Genomic DNA, 25,119 nt, shown 5'->3' with positions numbered 1-25,119 from the left:
AGTCACCTCTGCTATCTACTTAAAACAATGGAAGAAATTCTATTCTTGGTGCGGTGACTCTCCACCTGATATGGTCCATCCTGATATTCCCAGAATTTTAGATTTTCTGCAAGATGGTCTGGATAAAGGATTATCCATAAATACCCTAAAAGTCCAAGTGTCAGCTCTAGGATGTATATACGATACCCAAATAGCGGACCATAGGTGGATAAGACGCTTCTTTAAGGCAGTAGCCAGGATGAAGCCCAAAATTACAAACCTAGCCCCTCCTTGGGACTTAAACACAGTCTTGTCTGGTCTCTCTAAAGAACCGTTCGAGCCAATTAATGAAATTTCACTGAAATTCCTCACCATTAAAACTGCCTTTCTAATAGCCATAACTACGGCCAGAAGAGTTGGGGAACTTCAGGCATTATCTATTATGGATCCCTTTTGTACTATTCTGGAAGACAGAATAATATTCAAACTTAACCCTTCATTCCTTCCAAAGGTCGTCACAGACTTCCATAGATCCCAAGATATCGTGGTCCCATCCTTCTGTAGTGACCCAAAGAATGAAGGAGAAAAACTTTTTCATAATTTGGATGTAAGAAGATCTATTATCCAATATCTGGAAATTACTAAAGATCATAGGAAAGATGAGAATCTCCTACTTCAATTCCAAGGCCCCAACAAAGGCAAAAAAGCAACAAAAAGCTCCATTGCAAGATGGATCAAGACAGCCATTTGTGAAGCTTACACTACAATGGGGAAGGATCCCCCTACCGGTCTAAAGGCGCACTCTACTAGAGCCACAGCAGCTTCATGGGCAGCTAGATCAGCCTCCCTCGAACAAATTTGCAAGGCAGCCACGTGGTCTTCACCTCACACGTTCTTCAAGCATTATCGTATGCATATTGACACTTCTCAGGACCTGGCTTTTGGGAGAAAAGTGCTCCAGGCGGTTGTCCCTCCCTGAAAGTCTAAGTTGGTATGTCTCCATTGTGGTGCTGTCATGAGGACGCAGTGAAAAGCAAGAATTATTACTCACAGATAATTCACTTTTCATAAGCTCCTCATGACAGCACCCTTAGATTTCCCGCCCTTATTAGTGTATGATCCTGTATGGTTTCATTATAATTACACTGAGGGGGAATGTGGGAAGTGCCCTTTTAACCTCTGTGATTTCCTGTTCCTGATAGGGTCAAGGGTGACGTCCTCCATTGTGGTGCTGTCATGAGGAGCTTATGAAAAGTGAATTATCGGTGAGTAATAATTCTTGCTTTCTTATTTTGTAGAACATTATTTAGTAGGGGTGCCCCGCGGAAATTGTTTTTTCCAAGGGGTGCCCCGAGGTGGAAAAGGTTGGGAAGCACTGAGATAGAGGAAACAATAGCAGATATGAAATGGCCTCTTCAAAAGGTCAAAGAAAACGCACATTTATCTCAAGGGGACAGAGTGTCTATTGTTGTCTATGTCCATGAGGCTTGCTATAAAGCATGTTACTATATACTGTTAAGAACAGTCCAGGCAAATTCTCTGTAGTCTTTGTATTCATGGGGAACTCCAGGTAGAGGTTTTATCTTTGAGGTTGAGCCACACAATAAGAACTTTATCCGATATTATGTTACATGGGATATACTGTTTATGCCTCGTTTTTTGTCCAGGTGGGATTGGCAATGTCGGCTCTGATCCTCTGTGCCGTTGAGCATAATTTTTGTGAAGACACTGCAGTACTGCAATGAAACTCCAACATGTGTTAAAGAGAACCTGTCCCCCCCTGTGCCGGGGTAAAGGCTGCCCGACCCCCTGCTAGAGCCCAGGATACAGGATCTTGCCAAGTCCTGCTCCTGTAGCCGATCCCGGGACGGAGATATCACTGCCGGAAGCCCGGCTTGCGCGCTGCATGGAGGGGTCTGACGCCTATAGAGAATGACGGAAGCCGTCATTCTCTATGGGCATCGGACTCATCTCTCTCTCTTACAGGTTCCCTTTAACATGGCCCTAATTTCACTGCAGACACTACTTGTCATGTCTTATGTGTGGACTCCGCATGTGTACTCCATGGACTGCCATCTCAAGTTCTCTAGCTAATCATATGGACTGTTACACAAGGACTGGAACACATTACTTACTGCATCATTGATACCGCCTACCCCATCCCATTTATTTTCTGTCCCCTACCCATTTTTTGTTGTTTTTCTCGCATTAAGCTGGTGCATTTGTTTATGTCATGCATGTCACTGGCCCGCCCCAGCGGGAGGAAACTCCAGCCCATCTATGATGCAGCTCTATTGATACTAATGCATCCATGTCACAGAAGGGTGGGGGTTTCCTCCCACTGGGGGACAGGCCAGCCCAGCTCACCTCCAGTGCTTGAACCCCGGCATAGAACCTTGCATACCATAGTTCAAAAAGAGAACCGCTCCACCAGCGCCATTCTATCCATGGGCAAATTTCAAAATGAATATATCTGATGGTACATTCGTTTTAAACACATTTAGCTTTTTTTCTTTTTTTAATAAGCCTTTTTAAAAGCGGAAAAATATGAGTTCTAGAAGTTTCCTATCATTGCTTTCCAGAACATAAGTCAGTTTTACCATAGGGCGAACTCCTCCAATGAAAAGAATTCCAACTTTCATTTTTTAAAGTCTGTGAGGAATGAAAGGTGGAATCTGATTGGTTGCTAGGGGCAACTGAGCCAGTTTCACTTTACACCATGTTGGATAAATCTCCCCACAGAATTCATCCATCCTCTAAATCAGTGATTTTCAACCAGTGTGCCGCGACACATGGTCGGGTGTGCCGCGGGGAAAGTTCCCCAAACTATGGTGCCCCTGCAGATCGCCCCGCTGCTGTTGTCCACCTCACCTACTGGCCGCCTGTAGCGCCCGGACGTGCTCCTCCTATCCAATCAGCAGAGACCGGGTACGTGGTGCGCCACGCTCCCGATCTCCGCTGATTGGAGGAGCACGTCAGGTCCTACGGGCGGCCAGTAGGTGAGGCGGACAGCAGCGGCGACCATTTCGGAGGAGGTGAGAAGGAAGGGGGGAGAGAAACAGGAGAAAACAATGGGGGAGAGAAACCTGGGGATGGGGGAGAGACAGGGAGAGAAGCATGGGGGAGAGAAACCTGGGGATGGGGGAGAGAAACAGCAGAGAGAAGTATGGTGGAGAGAAGCAGGGGGGAGAAGTATGGTGAAGAGAAGCAGGGGGGAGAAGTATGGTGAAGAGAAGCAGGGGGAGAAGTATGGTGGAGAGAAGCACAGGAGAGAAGTAGGGGGAAGTATGGTGGAGAGAAGCACAGGAGAGAAGTAGGGGGGGGGAAGTATGGTGGAGAGAAGCACAGGAGAGAAGTAGGGGGGGGGAAGTATGGTGGAGAGAAGCACAGGAGAGAAGTAGGGGGGGGAAGTATGGTGGAGAGAAGCACAGGAGAGAAGTAGGGGGGAAGTATGGTGGAGAGAAGCACAGGAGAGAAGTAGGGGGGAAGTATGGTGGAGAGAAGCACAGGAGAGAAGTAGGGGGGAGAAGTATGGTGGAGAGAAGCACAGGAGAGAAGTGGGGGGGAGAAGTATGGTGGAGAGTAGCACAGGAGAGAAGTAGGGGGGAGAAATATGGTGGAGAGAAGCACAGGAGAGAAGTAGGGGGGAGAAGTATGGTGGAGAGCACAGGAGAGAAGTAGGGGGGAGAAGTATGGTGGAGAGAAGCACAGGAGAGAAGTAGGGGGGAGAAGTATGGTGGAGAGAAGCACATGAGAGAAGTAGGGGGGAGAAGTATGGTGGAGAGAAGCAGGGGGGAGAAGTATGGTGGAGAGAAGCAGGGGGTAGAAGTATGGTGAAGAGAAGCAGGGGGAGAAGTATGGTGGAGAGAAGCACAGGAGAGAAGTAGGGGGGAAGTATGGTGGAGAGAAGCACAGGTGAGAAGTAGGGGGGAGAAGTATGGTGGAGAGAAGCACAGGAGAGAAGTGGGGGGGGAGAAGTATGGTGGAGAGTAGCACAGGAGAGAAGTAGGGGGGAGAGAAGCACAGGAGAGAAGTAGGGGGGAGAAGTATGGTGGAGAGAAGCACAGGAGAGAAGTAGGGGGGAGAAGTATAGTGGAGAGAAGCACAGGAGAGAAGTAGGGGGGAGAAGTATGGTGGAGAGAAGCACATGAGAGAAGTAGGGGGGAGAAGTATGGTGGAGAGAAGCACAGGAGAGAAGTAGGGGGGAGAAGTATGGTGGAGAGAAGCACAGGAGAGAAGCACAGGGGAGAGAAGAAAACAGGCCCAGGTTTCACACTGAGTGAGTATAAATACATTTAGAATCTATATTATTAATAACTATCTGTATAATATGTACTGTTTTAGTGTCATTTTGTGCCATTTTGGTTGGTGGTGTGCCCCGGGATTTTTTTAACCTCTTAAGGACATAGGACGTACCGGTACGTCCTATGTCCTCACTTGCACTTCAAAGCGGGGCCGCGCGGCGGCCCCGCTTTGAAGTGCCGCGATCCCGGGTGCCGCGTGTAGCCCGGGACCGCCGCTATTAGCGGGCACGGTCTGATCGCCGTGCCCGCTAATTAGCTAATCGGAGGCAGCTGTCAACGTTGACAGCTGCCTCCGATTACCGGAGGCAACGTTTCCCTGGTGTCTAGTGGGGGAGATCGCTCCTCCGGGACCTTGTCCCGGAGGAGCGATCTCCGTCACTGATGCCGGCCGGGGACGCGTCCAAGATGGCGCCGTCCTCGGCTCGGCACTCGTTTACTTCCGGCTGCAGCAGCCGAAAGCAAACGAGTGCCGATCTCATGGATCTCTGCAGCATATCTATGCTGCAGAGATCTCAATGAGAGATCACAGTGTATATACTAGAAGTCCCCCAGGGGGGCTTCTAGTATATGTGTAAAAAAAAAAAAAAAAAAAAAAAAAAAAAAGTGTTGTTAATAGTAAAAAGCCCCCTCCCCTAATAAAAGTCTGAATCACCCCCCTTTTCCCAGGTTTTAAATAAAAGTAAACAAATAAATAAATAAACATGTTTGCTATCGCCGCGTGCGTAATCGCCCGAACTATTAATTAATCACATTCCTGATCTCGCACGGTAAACGGCGTCAGCGCAAAAAAATCCCAAAGTGCAAAATTGCGCATTTTTGGTCGCATCAAATCCAGAAAAAATGTAATAAAAAGCGATCAAAAAGACGTATATGGGCAATCAAGGTACCGATAGAAAGATCAAATCATGGCGCGAAAAATGACACCTCGCACAGCCCCATAGACCAAAGGATAAAAGTGCTATAAGCCTGGGAATGGAGCGATTTTAAGGAACGTATATTGGTTAACAACGGTTTGAATTTTTTACAGGCCATCAGATACAATATAAGTTATACATGTTATATATCGTTTTAATCATAACGACTTGAGGAACATGCATAACAAGTCAGTTTTACCCCAGGGTGAATGGCGTAAAAACACATTTCCCCCAAATAAAAGAAATGCGTTTTTTTTTTCAATTTCACCACACTTCGAATTTTTTTCTGGTTTCGCAGTGTACTTTATGCAAAAATTCAGCCTGTAATTGCAAAGTACAATTAGTGATGCAAAAAATAAGGGGTCATGGGGGTTTCTAGGTGGAAAAATGCAAGTGCTATGACCTTTTAAACACAAGGAGGAAAAACCGAAAACGTAAAAACGAAAATGGGCCATGTCCTTAAAGGGTTAAGTATAAAAAGTGTGCCGCGGCTCAAAAAAGGTTGAAAATCACTGCTCTAAATATTACTGCTCGAGGTGTAAAAATAGAAAATATACCCAATCTTAAAAGGGTTAATAAATTATAAGTATCCAAAATGGCGCCATTAACAAAAGGAAGCTCATCCCAGAAGATCTCCTCACAGCCCCTGACAGAAAACCAGTCACGTTCTCAGAATACATGGCTCAGGGTTAACCCGCCCATTCCAGCCATCATTATAAGCGATAATCGAATATTTCCTCCTGATACTGATGAGCACATCGCTCCGTGGTTGGCCGCCACAGATACCAGTGAATGCCATGTCACTTCTCCTCATGCCGCCTCCCGCGCTACTCCCTAACCAAGAACCACAGCCTGGCGGGCCGCCTTATATACTCGGGAGCTCCCATCCTCCAGCATCCCGGCATGCCCCGCGCCGCCCCTCTCCTGCCCATCTTCGGACAACTCTATGGCGCTTCTGCCGCAGGAAGGGTGCAGTGGGCGTGACCGGGGCGGAGCATGCGCAGTGGCAGTGGAAGTAAGGGAAAGTTGTGAGAAGTGGGTTTGGGGAAGAGAGTGAGAGAGAACCGGGTGACAGAATGAGGGACCGGACCAAGGAGCTGAACCAGGTGAGTGAGGGGTGCTGCGGCCTGAGGGGGACTACAAGTGACAGCAAGCCGGGACAGACGCCTATCACTGCCTGTACTGACCCACAGGCCAGCCTCAGGAGAGTGTTATAGCACTACATGTCCCAGCATAGTCCTATCAGGTGTTATATAGCACTACATGTCCCAGCATAGTCCTATCAGGTGTTACACAGCACTACATGTCCCAGCATAGTCCTATCAGGTGTTATATAGCACTACATGTCCCAGCATAGTCCTATCAGGTGTTATATAGCACTACATGTCCCAGCATAGTCCTATCAGGTGTTATATAGCACTACATGTCCCAGCATAGTCCTATCAGGTGTTATATAGCACTACATGTCCCAGCATAGTCCTATCAGGTGTTACACAGCACTACATGTCCCAGCATAGTCCTATCAGGTGTTACACAGCACTACATGTCCCAGCATAGTCCTATCAGGTGTTATAGCACTACATGTCCCAGCATAGTCCTATCAGGTGTTACACAGCACTACATGTCCCAGCATAGTCCTATCAGGTGTTATGGCACTACATGTCCCAGCATAGTCCTATCAGGTGTTATATAGCACTACATGTCCCAGCATAGTCCTATCAGGTGTTATATAGCACTACATGTCCCAGCATAGTCCTATCAGGTGTTATATAGCACTACATGTCCCAGCATAGTCCTATCAGGTGTTATATAGCACTACATGTCCCAGCATAGTGTATCAGGTGTTATATAGCACTACATTTCCCAGCATAGTCCTATCAGGTGTTATATAGCACTACATGTCCCAGCATAGTCCTATCAGGTGTTATAGCACTACATGTCCCAGCATAGTCCTATCAGGTGTTATATAGCACTGCATGTCCCAGCATAGTCCTATCAGGTGTTCTAGCACTACATGTCCCAGCATAGTCCTATCAGGTGTTACACAGCACTACATGTCCCAGCATAGTCCTATCAGGTGTTCTAGCACTACATGTCCCAGCATAGTCCTATCAGGTGTTATAGCACTACATGTCCCAGCATAGTCCTATCAGGTGTTATACAGCACTACATGTCCCAGCATAGTCCTATCAGGTGCTATGTGTGTGTGTGTGTGGGGGGTGTAAGTGGCTCTCCTTATCTTCCCCCCTTGTATTGTCGGGCTGCGTCTCCCCCTTTCTGACCCCTTTATGTTTCAGGGGGACAGTGACTCCGAGGCTGATGAGCAGAAAGTCTTCATCCCGATCAGCAATGGCGGCAGCGATGAATCGGAGACTGACTACCAGTTCTTTAAGATGGTAATGTGTGACCCAGTCCTTCATGTTCTGTACAGACCAGCAGGGGGCGCCTCTTCTCTCCTCACTCCAGCAGTACATTGCCTTTCTGTCTGTGCTTTCTTAGACTCGTGAGATCCGGGAATCTATGGTCACTCTAAGCAACAAAGTGACTGAACTGGAAGCCAGTCAGGTGAAGATCCTGAGCCAGCCGCTGCCGGAGGAGAGTAAGTGACCAATGCCGCCATTACTAGTGACTACAATGACCAGCAAGCCTTCCCTGTGGCTGCACCAGCACCACCTGTGACCACACTATGGTTACCTCCCCCCTGACTGAGCCTGCAGTACTCTGTAGTAGCACCGAGTCACTGACCCCTCAGTACTCTATAATAGCTACATGTTACTGAGGGACTGCTCATACTGTAGACACTCGGCACTCACCTGTGACCACACTATGGTGACCTCCTCCCTGACTGACCTCGCAGTACTCTCTAATAGCTGCGCTCTTCCTGTGGCCGCACTAAAGCGACCTCTGTCCTGACCCCACAGTACTCTATAATAGCCGGATGTTACTGACCCCACAGTACTCTATAATAGCCGCATGTCACTGACCCCACAGTACTCTATAATAGCTGCATGTCGCTGACCCCACAGTACTCTATAATAGCCGCATGTCACTGACCCCACAGTACTCTATAATAGCTGCATGTCACTGACCCCACAGTACTCTATAATAGCCGCATATAACTGACCCCACAGTACTCTATAATAGCCGCATATAACTGACCCCACAGTACTCTATAATAGCTGCATGTCACTGACCCCACAGTACTCTATAATAGCCGCATATAACTGACCCCACAGTACTCTATAATAGCTGCATGTCACTGACCCCACAGTACTCTATAATAGCTGCATGTCGCTGACCCCACAGTACTCTATAATAGCTGCATGTCGCTGACCCCACAGTACTCTATAATAGCTGCATGTCACTGACCCCACAGTACTCTATAATAGCTGCATGTCACTGACCCCACAGTACTCTATAATAGCCGCATGTCACTGACCCCACAGTACTCTATAATAGCCGCATATAACTGACCCCACAGTACTCTATAATAGCCGCATATAACTGACCCCACAGTACTCTATAATAGCCGCATGTCACTGACCCCACAGTACTCTATAATAGCCGCATATAACTGACCCCACAGTACTCTATAATAGCCGCATATAACTGACCCCACAGTACTCTATAATAGCTGCATGTCACTGACCCCACAGTACTCTATAATAGCCGCATATAACTGACCCCACAGTACTCTATAATTGCCGCATGTCACTAACCCCAAAGTACTCTATAATAGCCGCATGTAACTGATCCCACAGTACTCTATAATAGCCGCATATAACTGACCCCACAGTACTCTATAATAGCCGCATATAACTGATCCCACAGTACTCTATAATAGCCGCATGTCACTGACCCCACAGTACTCTATAATAGCCGCATGTAACTGACCCCACAGTACTCTATAATAGCCGCATGTAACTGATCCCACAGTACTCTATAATAGCTGCATGTAACTGATCCCACAGTACTCTATAATAGCTGCATGTCACTGACCCCACAGTACTCTATAATAGCCGCATATAACTGACCCCACAGTACTCTATAATAGCCGCATGTCACTGACCCCACAGTACTCTATAATAGCCGCATATAACTGACCCCACAGTACTCTATAATTGCCGCATGTCACTAACCCCAAAGTACTCTATAATAGCCGCATGTAACTGATCCCACAGTACTCTATAATAGCCGCATATAACTGACCCCACAGTACTCTATAATAGCCGCATATAACTGATCCCACAGTACTCTATAATAGCCGCATGTCACTGACCCCACAGTACTCTATAATAGCCGCATGTAACTGACCCCACAGTACTCTATAATAGCCGCATGTAACTGATCCCACAGTACTCTATAATAGCTGCATGTAACTGATCCCACAGTACTCTATAATAGCTGCATGTCACTGACCCCACAGTACTCTATAATAGCCGCATATAACTGACCCCACAGTACTCTATAATAGCCGCATGTCACTGACCCCACAGTACTCTATAATAGCCGCATGTCACTGATCCCACAGTACTCTATAATAGCCGCATGTCACTGATCCCACAGTACTCTATAATAGCCGCATATAACTGACCCCACAGTACTCTATAATAGCCGCATATAACTGATCCCACAGTACTCTATAATAGCCGCATATAACTGATCCCACAGTACTCTATAATAGCCGCATGTCACTGACCCCACAGTACTCTATAATAGCCGCATATAACTGATCCCACAGTACTCTATAATAGCCGCATATAACTGATCCCACAGTACTCTATAATAGCCGCATATAACTGACCCCTCAGTACTCTATAATAGCTCATATAACTGACCCCACAGTACTCTATAATAGCCGCATATAACTGATCCCACAGTACTCTATAATAGCCGCATATAACTGACCCCTCAGTACTCTATAATAGCCGCATATAACTGACCCCACAGTACTCTATAATAGCCGCATATAACTGACCCCTCAGTACTCTATAATAGCTCATATAACTGATCCCACAGTACTCTATAATAGCCGCATGTAACTGACCCCACAGTACTCTATAATAGCTGCATGTAACTGACCCCACAGTACTCTATAATAGCCGCATATAACTGACCTTGCTCCGCACTAGTGTTGTGGCATGAGGCTAACATTATACATGTATACAGGGTGATACATGTTGCACTATTACAATCTCGCTGTTTTATGTGCTGCTTGTGTTGTGATCTGTACCGGTCTCTGTTCTCAGATATGAAGAAAGATTTACAGTTTCTGCGGGAGGAGATCAAACGTTTAGCAAAGGAAATCCGCAGCAAACTACAGCGTGAGTGCACTGGGGGGCTATCGGTGGGGGGGAGATCTGGTCTTGTACATGGTCCCCATGGGGCTTAGGGTCCTATTCCACGGGCCGAGGAGGGCCTGATCAACGATGTAAACGAGTGCCGATCTGCTAGATCGCCGCTCGTTTACCGGGCCTATTCCACGGCCCGATCATCGTTGAGCGAGGACTGTAGGGACATCGTTACCAATGTCCTTGCAGCCCTTGCAGCATCATACTTTACCTGTCAGGGCTTCTCCTCTGCTCTGTCTTCATCCCCGGGTCCCGCGCGCTCTAGCTTCAGAATGGCCGGTCAGCTGACAGGCCACTCGGCCAATCACAGGCCGCGGCGGTCCTGGCCTGTGATTGGCTGAGCGCTCCGTCAGCTGACAGGCCATTCTGAAGCTAGATGGCGAGGGACCCGGGGACGAAGACAGAGCGGAGGAGAAGTCCTGACAGGTAATGTATTACTGCTTCTGCTTCTTCTCAAATCGTCGGTCGCCCGCCGCGCACCGCTGTTCAACCGTAGCGATGTGCATTGGGGGAACAATGATTTTAGATCTGGCCCTAAATGAATGATCAGCCGATGACACGATCATCGGCTGATCGTTCTCTCTATTTCACCGAACGATAATCGGCCGAATCGGGCCAAATGGGGCCGATTATCGTTACTGTGGAATAGGGCCCTTAGGGCAGGTACTTTAGAACAGGTAATTGAATCTATGAAGCTGGGGGTCAGGGCTGGTAGTTTGGGCTCTGGGGTTGAGGATTTAGGGAGTGGGGATTAGGTGATTGGGGCCCATGGGAGGAGGTAGGTATTGTTGGTTGGGTCCAGCTCTCACTGTGGTTCCTGGTTTATTATAGTGATTGAGATAAAGGACGAGGATGAGGAGGTCAAGAGGTCGGTCCACCTGCGGATGAAGAAGACTCAGGTATAATTATAATAATGGAGGGGGGGGGGGCAAGGTAAATGTCAGTATGTAACCAGTAGTGTTTATTTTTGTCCTCCATCTCTTCTCTTCCAGCACTCTGTTCTCTCTAAGCAATTCATCGATATTCTGAACCGGTGTAACGTGTTACAGACCCAGTACAGAGAGAGCAATGTGAAGAGGATCAAGCGGCAGCTCCAGATCAGTACGTGCCCATAGGCAGAGTGGACAGTGGGGGTAGTAGTACTGTAGTCATCATGGCTGAATATATGTTAAGAAGCCAGTAGTGTGACAGGTCCACAACACCATAATGCTCCTTTTGTTGTTTCACAGCCGGACACAATGTTACTGATGAACAGTTTGATGAGATGCTGGAGAGCGGACAGACGGACGTGTTTACCTGCAATGTAAGAGGGTGGGGGGCAGAGATGGGAGAAGGGGGGGTACTGGGATGTTAGAGACTGATGAAAGAGACCATGGTTGGAGTCGGTATTGGTGGAGGATGCGGGCGCTGGAGGGTTGTTGGTGACTGTCTGAGGGTGTTGGTGATTGGTTGAGGATACATAGGCTACTGGTGGGTGTTGTTGATTGACTGAGGGTGAGGAAGCTATTGGTGGGTGTTGGCGATTGGATAAGTATATGAGGACGAATGGTGGGTGTTGGGATTGGCTGAGGTGGCTAGTGGTGGGTGTTGGTGTTTATCTGAGGATTTAAAAGCTACTGGTGGGTGTTGATGATTGGCTGAGGATGTGGAGGCTACTGGTGGGTTTTAGTGATTGGCTGAGGAGGCTAGTGGTGGGTGTTGGTGATTGAATAACGATATGAGGACTAATGGTGGGTGTCGGTGGTTGGCTGAGGGTGTGGAGGCTAGTGGTGGGTGTTGGTGGTTGGCTTAGGGTGCGGAGGCTAGTGGTGGGTGTTGGTGGTTGGCTGATGGTGTGGAGGCTAGTGTTGGTGGTTGGCTAAAAGTGCGAAGGCTAGTGGTGGGTATTGGTGGTTGGTTGAGGGTGCGGAGGCTAGTGGTGGGTGTTGGTGGTTGGCTGAGGGTGCGGAGGCTAGTGGTGGGTGTTGGTGAATGGCTGAGGGTGCGGAGGCTAGTGGTGGGTGTTGGTGAATGGCTGAGGGTGCAGAGGCTAGTGGTGGGAGTTGGTGGTTGGTTGAGGGTGCGGAGGCTAGTGGTTGGTTGAGGGTGCGGAGGCTAGTGGTGGGAGTTGGTGGTTGGTTGAGGGTGCGGAGGCTAGTGGTGGGAGTTGGTGGTTGGCTGAGGGTGCGGAGGCTAGTGGAGGGTGTTGGTGGTTGGCTGAGGGTGCGGAGGCTAGTAGAGGGTGTTGGTGGTTGGCTGAGGGTGCGGAGGCTAGTGGTGGGTGTTGGTGGTTGGCTGAGGGTGCGGAGGCTAGTGGTGGCTGTTGGTGGTTGGCTGAGGGTGCGGAGGCTAGTGGTGGGTGTTGGTGGTTGGCTGAGGGTGTGGAGGCTAGTGGTGGGTGTTGGTGGTTGGCTGAGGGTGCGGAGGCTAGTGGTGGGTTTTGTCAGTGAGTGGAAGTTACTATGGGTAAGTGGTGGGCATGGCTTGGTGTTAGGAAATATGCAGTGTAATGGATGTTGCGGCAGGTGTGTTTTGGTTTGGCTGTATCCGGTGGGCATGTCTGTGTGACCAGCGAACTTCTCTCCACAGATCCTGAAGGACACACAAGTCACTAAACAGGCTTTAAATGAGATTGAAGCCCGACATGAGGAGATCCTGAAACTGGAGAAGAGCATTGTGGAGCTTCACGATATGTTCATGTACCTCGCCATGGAGGTGGAAGCGCAGGTGATGCATATGTCCATTATGTGGCCAGGACATAACTGTGGGGGAGGGCCGACCTGAAGCCACACGTCCTTTCTGGGGTCTATTCCCTGCGTTCTCCTCATTTTTCATTGTCCTCACTTTCTCCATCTCAGGGGGAGACGATAGACAGCATCGAGAAGAACATTTTACATTCTACAGATTATGTGGAAAGAGCCAAGCAGCAGCTGGGGCAGGCGGTGGACAACAGACAAAAGGCCCGTAAGGTGAGAGTGAGCCCACCGCTTACGTTATACCTCATGTGCCCGACGCATTGTACTCATCCATCTCTCCTCCCTGCAGAAGAAACTCTACATCGCCATCTGCTTGGCCATTTTCATCATCGTTGTCGTCCTCATCGTCACAGTGTCCCTCACAACCTGAAAGGCGATGAGTAGAAGATGATCCCCGCGCCCCCTTAACCGCCCCATTTATATCTGTATTTTACAGCGATGCTGTCCTGATCCCTGTAGCCACCACTGAGAAGGCTCCTTGCCGGTTGAGCCGAGGTGCTTCTGAATACAGGACCCGTGGACTGGGGCGGGGGAGGGTAACCCTAATACCAACACTGTGTGTGTTCTCCGTGTGTGCCTTATATTTTACTATTATAGCGTTATCTCCGCGAGGGATGCTGCCTCCGTTAATGTTTGTACATAGACACGATAAGCCTGGCTCTGACTTGCTGTATATTATCTCATGTCCTTGGACTGCCCCCTGCTGGTGCCCGCATCTCTATGACAGTCTCTGATATCATGTTATGTTGGTGTTTTTGTTATATGAACGGGCGACTTCTAAATGAGTGTTGTCATGAGGTCACAGTGTAGGGGTCACGTGCCGTACATACATGAGCTATGGGTCGCTCACTCACTGTCCTAACATTGAATATAAATTGTATAATAATCTGGTGACACTTTTTAACATTATTTTACAGGTTAAGTCTCCGTATACTGATAAGTTACTGTGTAGTTTGTTTCAGGTCACAGCCATAGCTATGTGCACCATATTCCTAGTTGCAGAATTGTGAATGCAGCTCTGACTGCGCCCTGACCAGCTGTAGTTTGCCGCGTCATCCTACCAGCCCCATCACCACAGAGGGGACTGCACTTTGTGTGTCTGTAGTGACCCCACGGATTGCTGCGCCCACTGACTGCCCCGGCCCATAGCTGCCTGCAGGTCTCCCTGGATGTCCATCACCGGTCCCTGCATCCCGTTTCATGCTGGACTTCTGTGTCCGTGGAGCGGCTCTCGTATTGACTACTCCACTCAGTGTTCTTTTTATAAAGTTCTTGTATTAAATAAACTATTAATATGTTTAAATTCCGAGTCTTTTCCAATGTGAATGAACAAAGGTTCCACAGTGTTTCAGTAGCTTTTGCACAACTTGCTGTCCTCTAACAAGGAGCTTAAAGGGGAACCCTGGAGTTTCAAAGAACTTTTTTTTTCCCCCTGCTAATACATTGCTTTGTAATATAACTTCATTAAAATGTATAGTTGTCTATCATTTAACTTGTGTTGAGTGGCAGCAGTAAGGGGTGATACGGCCCCTCTACTGCCACCAAGTTTGTGTCGGGAACTGCAGGGCTGTCTAAGCTCTGATCAAACGCTGCTGCACAGTGCTCTACAGAGCAGGGTACCTTTCCCATGTGTTCTGTATATTCTTATTAGAAACAGGCTGCCCGAACGACGGCTGTTTGCGGCAGCCTCTCTACAGCAAGGAGTCGTGCTACCACATACAGGGATTGTGTCGGGAAGCCTCCTCCCAGATACTGCTCATAAGAATATACAGTACACGTTGTGTTCAGTTAATTAAAGGTGCCTCCCTCCTGAACCTTATTTAGGCCTTTAACATATGATATTTAACTATGCTGCCTGGCTGTGGGGGACATGTAAATGAGGTATACTTACCTGTCCCTCTCCGGGGCCGCCCACTCTCCACTGCTGTCAGCAAGTCGAAAACATCTGGTGACATGTCGCTCCCACCCAAAATAGCTCAGCATAGACTCTATGCTGAGCTTCCATTTCTGGAGGGAATGGCGTGTCACCACAATGGCAGAGTGTGGGCAGCCTGGGACTCGGCAGAGGAGTGGGACAGGTAAGTATACCTTACTGACATGTCCCCCACAGCCTGGCAGCTTAGTTAAATATCATTTTATCCTGGACAACCAAGGTCTCCAGAACTGGACACAGTATTGCAGATGTGATGTCACTAGAGATCTATACAGTGGGATCACTCTTCTTGGTTACACAGCTCAGTATAGGATTACATATACAGCCTAGCATACCAATATTTTAAAATATATATATATTTTTTTATATGCAAAAAAGGAGTCTGTGGAGCCTCAGTTAAGAGTCTCAAAACACGGGAATAGCCAGATATTCCTCCCTCCAGAGAAGGAAGCCCATTGCCAAGGGGTGCCTCCTAGTGGGGAGAGCACCAAACCACCCTGATACGTAGTCCCTCAGGTCCTCACTCTGTTGTGAGCTTTGGGACCTAAATAGGGAAACACCAGGGTGGCCCCTGTAAGTCAAAGTCTAACTCTGTGGCGAGTATAACGACATAAGACAAGGGTTACCAAGGCTAGGCATCCATCCACAGACTGCAGTTTCGGGGTATTTGCCCCTCGTCAGTGTGGAGCAGGATTCTGGCTACTGGGGCAATGATAAATAGACCAACAAAGCACAACAATCACTGAACTCAGGGAGAACAGTGAAAAATTCCAATGGAGTGCTCATTTACGAATCTCCATTGATTGTATCTGGCTATTCCCGTGTTTTGAGACTCTTAACTGAGGCTCCACGGACCCCTTTTTTGCATATTCAAATTTTGTATGGGACAATCAATGGAGACTCGTAAATGAGTACTACAATGGAATTTTTCACAGTTCTCCCTGAGTTCAGTGATTGTTGTGTTTTGTGTATATATGTATATATATATAGTGTAATCTCAGTATGTGTTAGCTTTTTCTACTTTATACCTCTTTCACTGCCCTAAACCACCAGTGACTTTACTGTGCCCCCCCCCCCAATACTGGAGACCACTAAGGCCAGTTCCACATCTGTCGACTTTGCTGTAATAAGGAGCGGCAGCTGATTCACTTACAACTAGTGGCAAATTTCCTCATCACTGTTTACTACGGTTAAATTGGACATTGATGCTGCAGATTTCTTGCTGTACAAAATATGGGTTGTTTTTTTTATAAAGGCTCGTGTTGTCGTACGCCAGTCTTAAATTAAGCCCCGCCCCCTTTCCCCTGGCCACATTCATTAAGAGGCGCACACATCTTAGTGAATCCGGCTGGCCTGGCGCCCGACGTACCAAAGCTGTAGATTTGGATCATGATTTACGCCTAAATCATGACAAATGGGGCACTGGAGGAGGCTGTACCTTGTCTCTAAGCTCTGCCCTCTGGGTGATGTCACCACCTCTGGCCAGCCCCTACACCCCGCATCACCATCTCCCTGTTATATACATATACGGTGGGAAAAATAAGTATCTGATACATTGATAACTTAGGCTGTGTTCACACTTAGGCTGTGTTTTTTAAATCCGTTTTTTTGGAAATAAAATGGATGGAAAAAACAAATGCATGTGTGTGCATCCGTTTTTCTATTGAATTCCTTTATTTAAAAAAAAAAAAAAAAACCCCGATCAAAACGGATCAATTTTTTTTTTTTATGTACACAAAAACCTAGTTGACCTTATTTTGGTGTCCGTTAAAGGGGTAGTGCGGCGCTAAACAATTATTCACTAAATAACACACATTACAAAGTTATACAACTTTGTAATTTATGTTATGTTAGTGAATGGCCCCCTTCCCCGTGTTTCCCCCCACCCACGCTAGACCCGGAAGTGTAGTGCTCTATACTCACCTGAACGTGTCGATCCCCGTCCGCCAACTTGGGACAATGACTTCGTCTTCGGGAGGCCGGCCGAACCGCTCCGACTTTCCCTAGTGCCGGCCGCCCTCTGCCGCGTCATCAGCTGCTCAGCCGCAATTGACTGAGCACAGGTATGCTCAGCCAATCGCCGCTGAGCAGCTTATGACGCGGCAGAGGGCGGTCGGCACGAGGGACAGTTGGAGCGGTTCGGCCGGCCGCCCGAAGATTACATCATTGTAATAAGAATGAATAATTGTTTAGCGCCGCACTACCGCTTTAAAAAAAAATGGATCCATTTTGATCCGTTTTTTTTTTTAGAATGGAATTCAATGGAAAATTTGCATTTTTTTTTTTTTTTTTGTGCAAAAAACGGATTGCAAAAACGTAGTGTGAACCCAGCCTTAGCAAGTTTTCCCACCTACACAGAATAGAGAGGAGTATAATTTTATGGTAGGTAACTTCACCTGTAAGAGACAGAATCTATGGTAACACCATTGACCATGTGGATGATCCATAGGAGGCATGGGAGAAGGGTATGTGGACAGATGAGACCAAAATACATTTTTTTTGGTATCCACTCCATTCGACGTGTTTTGAGGCAGAAGAGGGATGAGTACAACCCCAAGAACACAGTCCTCAGCTGTAAAGCAGGGGGGCATCATCCTTTGGGGGCTTTTATGCAAACGGAACTGGATGACTGCTCCGTATTGAAGGGAGGATGGATGGGACCATTTATCATCAGATTTTTATCTGCATAATTAGTGATTCTGGGTTAAAAAACAAACAAAAAACTGTCTCATAGAATCCAATTGGGAAAAAAAACAGTAAATCTGGAGCCATGTTCCCTAAAGCTGCTGCTGAATACCATACAAGTATCTGTCCCGTGTTGTCATGCAGACCATGTGTAGTGTCCAATCACCATCAATATCCACATATATACTCCATAGCCCCAATAACACGCAGGCAAAATGTAGATATTGATATGAATGATGAACTGGAGTCACACAAGATCTCAACGACAACATCAGGATCTCTCAGTAGTGCGGCCCCAGGCTCGCGGCCTTCACCAGATGACATCTCAGCGAAGAACATTTATGATTCCTGTGACGTCAGAGGATGATGCGATGTCACGGGAGAGAGGAGCTGGGGACAATACAAAATTTGTAGTCCTATTTTCCATTTCCTGCCATTGGAGAAGCCACTGAAGCCAGGACTATTAGTACTAGGTCTATATTGGAAAGTTATACATCCTGGGGTGAGCTAAATACAATTTTCTGATACCAGAAAACCCATTTAACCCTATTCCTATAACGTGGAGAATCACTTTAAATCCATGAGCTCCTGGTTTCGCACCATAATGATAATTCTCCTTAGGCACATACACTGACTGAAGGCAAAATCTTTATTATTTTACGGAAAAAATACTGAATCGTGTCCTGATCACATGACTTCCGCTCATCATGGGGTTCTACATGTGTGCAAATCTCCGCTTCACATTCCTCTCTGTAAATCCAGGCCGCAGGGCTCCTTCTGAACATCCCACGGACACCAAGTCAGGTAAACGACATGGCCGCCAGCCTACCATGGCAGTAACCCTCATATATTTTACTAGGCCTTCCTAGAATGTACATTGTATCCCCACAAATAGTTCATGTAAAGGGGTTCATTAGGAATTTCATCTTTCAGTGACCGCTCCTAGTACACACAGAGACGGCCATCTTGGAAACACCAAAAATCCTCTGAATTAGTAACAGCAGTATGGCACAAAGTGCCTCCAACTAGTGGGCTGAGGGCTGATCTAACAAGATGGCCACCTGTGTTGTGTGTTGGTTGTGGTCCATGCAGTCACATAGTCGATGGAGAACATTCAGCTCGATGTGGGTGATGGTTCGATCACCTCCATGTTCCCTTCAGCTACTTTCTCTAAGAAGGAGACAAGAGGATCGAAGAGAGGCTGAGGCTCAACGGAGGCCGGATGGAGGGTCAAGGTGGTGATCTCCTCTTCTTCCTCCTTTTCTTTGCCCTTGGCCTCCTTGGCATGTGTCCTCTGGTGCTTACGTAGGTCGGAGGGGACATGGAAGCCCTTGCCGCACTGCTGGCACAAGTGGGGGCGCACGTCACTGTGGACCCTTTGATGCTTCTTCAGTCCGGCCTTGTCCACAAAGCCCTTGTAGCACTGGTCACAACGGAAGGGCCTGAGTTCTGGGTGGGTCCTTTGATGGTTTCTCAGGTCCATCACGCTTTGGAACGTTAATGAGCACTTGTCACAGGTGGTGGACTCTTCCTTCTTCTTGTTGGCTTCCTGTTCTGGCTTCATGTGGGTACGCTCGTGTTTCCGGAGACTGGAGGACACAATGAATGTCTTCCCACACTCCTCGCACTTGTAGGGTCTCTCACCGCTGTGGGAACGTTGATGTTTACTAAGTCCAGAACGTTCAGCGAAGCCTTTGCCGCACTCCATGCACTGGAAAGGTCTTTCCGTGCTGTGCGACAGCCGATGCCTCTTCAAGTCCCAAGATGCTACAAATGTCTTGTCGCAGTCCGGACATCGGAAGGGTCTCTCACCTGTGTGGATACGTTGGTGCATGGCCAGATCAGCTGGCTGTCGGAATGGTTTGCCACACTTGTCGCATCGATACGGCTTAACGCCCTGGTGGGCTCGCTGGTGCCGCCGGAAACTAGAGGGGTCGGAAAACATTCGGCCGCACTGAGGGCACAAGTAAGGCTTCTCCCCAGAGTGTGTGCGTTGGTGGCTCTGATAGGAAGACAGCTGGGTAAAGTCTTTGTTGCATATGGGGCACTTGTACGGTTTCTCAGCAGCGTGGATGCGCTGGTGACATGTGAGAGAAGACGCACGGGAGAAGGCCTTGCCGCAGTCTGAGCACAGGAAGGGCTTCTCCCCGGTGTGGCTTCGTTCATGGTTCTTTAGATCCTTCAGCTCGCTATAGGACTTCTGGCACAGCTGGCACTGATAGGGCCGCAGCCCGGCATGGCTCCGCCGATGCTTACGAAAAACGGATGGGTCTGCAAACCCTTTCCCGCAATCGGGACATGAGAATGGGCGTTCACCGGTGTGCAGCCGCTCGTGAATTCGTAGCTTTGAGGGAGTGGCGTAGGCTTTTCCACACTGACTGCACTGGAAAGGGAGCTGCCCGCTATGTGTGGCCATGTGTACCCGCAGACATATAGGCTGCATAAAGGAGCGGCCGCACTCTTTACACACGAATGGCTTCTCCCCCGTGTGGCTGCGCACATGACTCTTTAGCAGTGAGGCGGTTTTGTAGGACTTGTTGCAGTACACACACTGGTGCCGCGGCTCGTTCTTTGGCCCGGGAGTCTTGGGGGTTGCAGGTTTGGAGTCATCGGCTGAGACGTGCGCGAGGCAGTGGCGCTTGGCACGAGGCTGGTTGGGGAAGGTTTTATAGCAGATCAAACAGCGGAAGCGTCGGCCACATTGCACAAATCGTGGAGATTGCTGAGGTTCCTGCTCGATGGACACCTCAATCTCTCCTACAGACTCCTCCTGCCCCGACATTACGTGAAGGGCCTGAAAAGAAAAGATAAACATAGTTCATTCTACAATTAGCTGAACCCACAATCAGTTCTAACATCCCTAAATGTAACCAGGTACCGATTCTAGAACCATCCGAGCCCTCATTGATCAGTAATTCTAGATCAAGCTTCACGTAGAATCAACTCTAGAACCATTATAAACTGAAGATCAGAGATCAGTTCCAAACACCTTAATCCTAAACCATGTTCAGTTCTAGAACCACCCTAATACTAACCCAAAATTAGCTCTAGAACTACCATAAACCCCCATCAATCAGTAACTCTAGAAAAAGCCCAACTCAGAATAAATTCTAGAACCAGCATAATCCAAGATCAATTCTAGAATCATCCTAATCTTCACTCAATTCTATTCTAGAACCACACAAATTTTAAAGGTGTAATCCAGGCTTAGAAAACCATGGCTGCTTCCAGTGTGTGGTAGTGCAGCTCAGATCCATTTAAATGAATGGAGAGGAGTAATGCCACACATAACCTGAGAAAAAGTGTGGCATCTTTTTAGGAAGAAGGCAACTTACCCACATCAATAGTAAAATCACCATAATCCTAATCAATACTTGATTGGTTCAAACCCTTATCAATAGGTAATTCTAGAACATGATCAATTTTAGAACCAGCATAACCAAAAATGAATGCTAGAATCACCCTAATCTTTACCTGGTATCAGCATTAAACTGGTATTACCGTGACCTTAAACCAGTACCAATTCTAGAACCACTCTTATTGCATACACCTTTAATAACTGACCGTTATCTCACCCGTCCTTCCCATATGCGAGGCACCACCAAACGTTCCCGTGTTAGGGAGGGGTAGAGTGCGGTGGCTTATTCAAGAACCAAGGGGTCGGGCAGTAATTTTCCATATCCCGGGAGGCCTCAATGCACCTCATACAGATGGCCAAACTCACTAGCCGACAGCTGACCCAAGGACTAAAGCTTGCTATACACCCAAACACCCAAAAATCATTGGGTTATCAATTCTCTCTCCAACTACCCCCGATCATAACCAGAAATCCTAGAACTACTATAATACTAATCCAGAAGTAACATACTACATCATTAAATCTAGAACCAGACTAAACCAGGATCAATTCTGGACCCACCCCAACAAAGGATCAGTTCTAGAACCAGACAATACCAAACTCAGGATTAATTCTAAAACAAGCCGAGCCCAGGATTAAATCTAGAACCGCTCTACCCACCGTCAATTTTAGTTCCATCTTGATCCTAACCTGAGGTCAATTCTAGAACAACCCTAAAACAAACTCAGGACGAATTCTATTCTAGATCCAACCTGATAGTAACCAAAAATCTATTCTAAAAAGATCCTAATCCAGGATGAATTGTAGATTAACCCTAATCCATCAATAATTCTAACCCAGGATCAATCCCAAAACAAGACCCGGAGTCAATTCTACAGCAATCCGAACTAACTCTAGAACGTACCTATTCCTGACTCAGGACCAACGCTTAGCCCAGGACCAAATCTAGAACCTAGAACCCAAGATCAATTTTAGAACCATCTCAATCCTAACTCAGGATGAATTCTAGAACAAAAATAATTCCTGTACACCTGAATTACCTGTATACTGTATATAAGGCGCCAGACTAAGAGAATTACTTTGTACATTGTATATAAGGACCAGACTGAGGGAATTACCCTGTATACTGTATATAAGGAACCAGACTGAGGGAATTACCCTGTATACTGTATATAAGGACCAGACTGGGGGAATTACCCTGTATACTGTATATAAGGACCAGACTGAGGGAATTACCTGTATACTGTATATAAGGAGAAAGACTGAGGGAATTACTCCGTACACTGTATATAAGGACCAGACTGAGGGAATTCCCCCGTATACTGTGTATAAGGACCAGACTGAGGGAATTACCCCCTATACTGTATATAAGGACCAGACTGAGGGAATTACCTGTATACTGTATATAAGGACCAGACTGAGGGAAATACCCCGTATACTGTATATAAGGACCAGACTGAGGGAATTACCCTGTATACTGTATATAAGGACCAGACTGAGGGAATTACCTGTATACTGTATATAAGGACCAGACTGAGGGAAATACCCTGTATACTGTATATAAGGACCAGACTGAGGGAATTACCCCGTATACTGTATATAAGGACCAGACTATGGGAATTACCCTGTATACTGTATATAAATACAGAGTGTATACAGGCAAAGGTTGTTACCCAGGGAATTACCCCGTATACTGTATATAAGGACCAGACTGAGGAAACTACCCCGTATATTGTATATAAGGACCAGACTGAGGGAATTACCCCGTATACTGTATATAAGGAGCCAGACTGAGGGAATTACCCCGTATACTGTATATAATGACCAGGCAAAGGGAATTACCCCGTATACTGTATATAAGGACCAGACAAAGGGAATTACCCTGTATACTGTATATAAGGACCCAGACTGAGGGAATTACCCCGTATACTTTATATAAGGAGCCAGACTGAGGGAATTACCCCGTATACTGTATATAAGGACCAGACTGAGGAAACTACCCCGTATATTGTATATAAGGACCAGACTGAGGGAATTACCCCGTATACTGTATATAAGGAGCCAGACTGAGGGAATTACCCCGTATACTGTATATAATGACCAGGCAAAGGGAATTACCCCGTATACTGTATATAAGGACCAGACAAAGGGAATTACCCTGTATACTGTATATAAGGACCAGACTGAGGGAATTACCCTGTATACTGTATATAAGGACCAGGCAAAGGGAATTACCCCGTATACTGTATATAAGGACCAGACAAAGGGAATTACCCTGTATACTGTATATAAGGACCCAGACTGAGGGAATTACCCCGTATACTGTATATAAGGAGCCAGACTGAGGGAATTACCCCGTATACTGTATATAAGGACCAGACTGAGGGAATTACCCCGTATACTGTATATAAGGACCAGACTATGGGAATTACCCCGTATACTGTATATAAATACAGAGTGTATACAGGCAAAGGTTGTTACCCAGGGAATTACCCCGTATACTGTATATAAGGACCAGACTGAGGGAATTACCCCGTATACTGTATATAAGGACCAGACTGAGGGAATTACCCCGTATACTGTATATAAGGACCAGACTGAGGGAATTACCCTGTATACTGTATATAAGGACCAGACTGGGGGAATTACCCCCTATACTGTATATAAGGACAAGACTGGGGGAATTACCCCGTATACTGTATATAAGGACCAGACTGGGGGAATTACCCAGTATACTGTATATAAGGACCAGACTGAGGGAATTACCCCGTATACTGTATATAAGGAGCCAGACTGAGGGAATTACCCCGTATACTGTATATAAGGACCAGACTGAGGGAATTACCCCGTATACTGTATATAAGGACCAGACTGAGGGAATTACCCCATATACTGTATATAAGGAGCCAGACTGAGGGAATTACCCTGTATACTGTATATAAGGACCAGACTGAGGGAATTACCCTGTATACTGTATATAAGGAGCCTGACTGAGGGAACTACCCCGTATACTGTATATAAGGACCAGACAAAGGGAATTACCCCATATACTGTATATAAGGACCAGACAAAGGGAATTACCCCGTATACTGTATATAAGGACCCAGACTGAGGGAATTACCCCGTATACTGTATATAAGGACCAGACTGAGGGAATTACCCCGTATACTGTATATAAGGACCAGACTGAGGGAATTACCCCGTATACTGTATATAACGAGCCAGACTGAGGGAATTACCCCGTATACTGTATATAAGGAGCCAGACTGAGGGAATTACCCCGTATACTGTATATAAGGACCAGACTGAGGGAATTACCCCGTATACTGTATATAAGGACCAGACTGAGGGAATTACCCCGTATACTGTATATAAGGACCAGACTGAGGGAATTACCCCGTATACTGTATATAAGGACCAAACTGAGGGAATTACCCCGTATACTGTATATAAGGAGCCAGACTGAGGGAATTACCCCGTATACTGTATATAAGGAGCCAAACTGAGGGAATTACCCCGTATACTGTATATAAGGACCAGACTGAGGGAATTACCCCGTATACTGTATATAAATACACAGTGTATACAGGCACAGGCTGTATACATAGTATACAGGGTTATAACACCCAGCCCCTGCCTCTGTATACAGCTGTATGTGACGTCACAGCCGCCCAGTACAGGGGAGCACACACACGTGACACACAGGGCACCTACCTGAGGGCAGATGACGGGGAGCCCACCCTCTGCGCCCCTCACTCAGCTCCCAGCCAGCAGACAAAGATGAACATAGCCGGACCTAGGACCCTGGGGGTTGGAGGAGGAGCCGATGGCGGAAGTGCACTGTGCTTCAATATAAGATT

The 25,119-nt window shown here is 47.2% G+C and overlaps 2 protein-coding genes across 2 annotated transcripts; one reads left to right on the top strand and one right to left on the bottom strand.

The window, feature by feature from the left end:
- The first annotated feature begins 6,183 nt into the window (after window positions 1-6,183).
- LOC138800544 (syntaxin-4-like) lies at window positions 6,184-14,586 on the top strand. Its single transcript, XM_069982297.1, has 10 exons — window positions 6,184-6,303; window positions 7,495-7,593; window positions 7,697-7,796; window positions 10,447-10,521; window positions 11,380-11,447; window positions 11,541-11,649; window positions 11,778-11,851; window positions 13,117-13,254; window positions 13,386-13,496; window positions 13,573-14,586. Exons 1-10 carry the CDS (start codon window positions 6,274-6,276, stop codon window positions 13,651-13,653), a joined length of 885 nt encoding a protein of 294 aa, XP_069838398.1. The 5' UTR covers window positions 6,184-6,273; the 3' UTR covers window positions 13,654-14,586.
- A 3,946-nt stretch (window positions 14,587-18,532) lies between these two features.
- ZNF668 (zinc finger protein 668) lies at window positions 18,533-25,091 on the bottom strand. The gene is made up of 2 exons (XM_069984602.1): window positions 24,974-25,091; window positions 18,533-20,695 (listed from the first exon to the last, which is right to left on the bottom strand). Exon 2 carries the CDS (start codon window positions 20,681-20,683, stop codon window positions 19,016-19,018), a length of 1,668 nt encoding a protein of 555 aa, XP_069840703.1. The 5' UTR covers window positions 20,684-20,695; window positions 24,974-25,091; the 3' UTR covers window positions 18,533-19,015.
- Between the last annotated feature and the right edge of the window lie 28 nt (window positions 25,092-25,119).

The sequence above is a fragment of the Dendropsophus ebraccatus genome, chromosome 9, assembly GCF_027789765.1.
Source record: "Dendropsophus ebraccatus isolate aDenEbr1 chromosome 9, aDenEbr1.pat, whole genome shotgun sequence".
Taxonomy (NCBI): Eukaryota; Metazoa; Chordata; class Amphibia; order Anura; family Hylidae; genus Dendropsophus; species Dendropsophus ebraccatus.
This window is presented reverse-complemented; position numbering and strand designations above follow the sequence as displayed.

What these genes read in the sequence shown, in the direction of transcription:
- ZNF668 (XM_069984602.1), bottom strand. Translation starts at nt 20,683, where the DNA reads ATGTCGGGGCAGGAGGAGTCTGTAGGAGAGATTGAGGTGTCCATCGAG.
- LOC138800544 (XM_069982297.1), top strand. Translation starts at nt 6,274, where the DNA reads ATGAGGGACCGGACCAAGGAGCTGAACCAG. An exon ending in CAAGCGGCAGCTCCAGATCA is followed by an intron (nt 11,650 to 11,777) that starts GTACGTGCCCAT and finishes GTTGTTTCACAG; the next exon opens with CCGGACACAATGTTACTGAT. An exon ending in CCATGGAGGTGGAAGCGCAG is followed by an intron (nt 13,255 to 13,385) that starts GTGATGCATATG and finishes TCTCCATCTCAG; the next exon opens with GGGGAGACGATAGACAGCAT.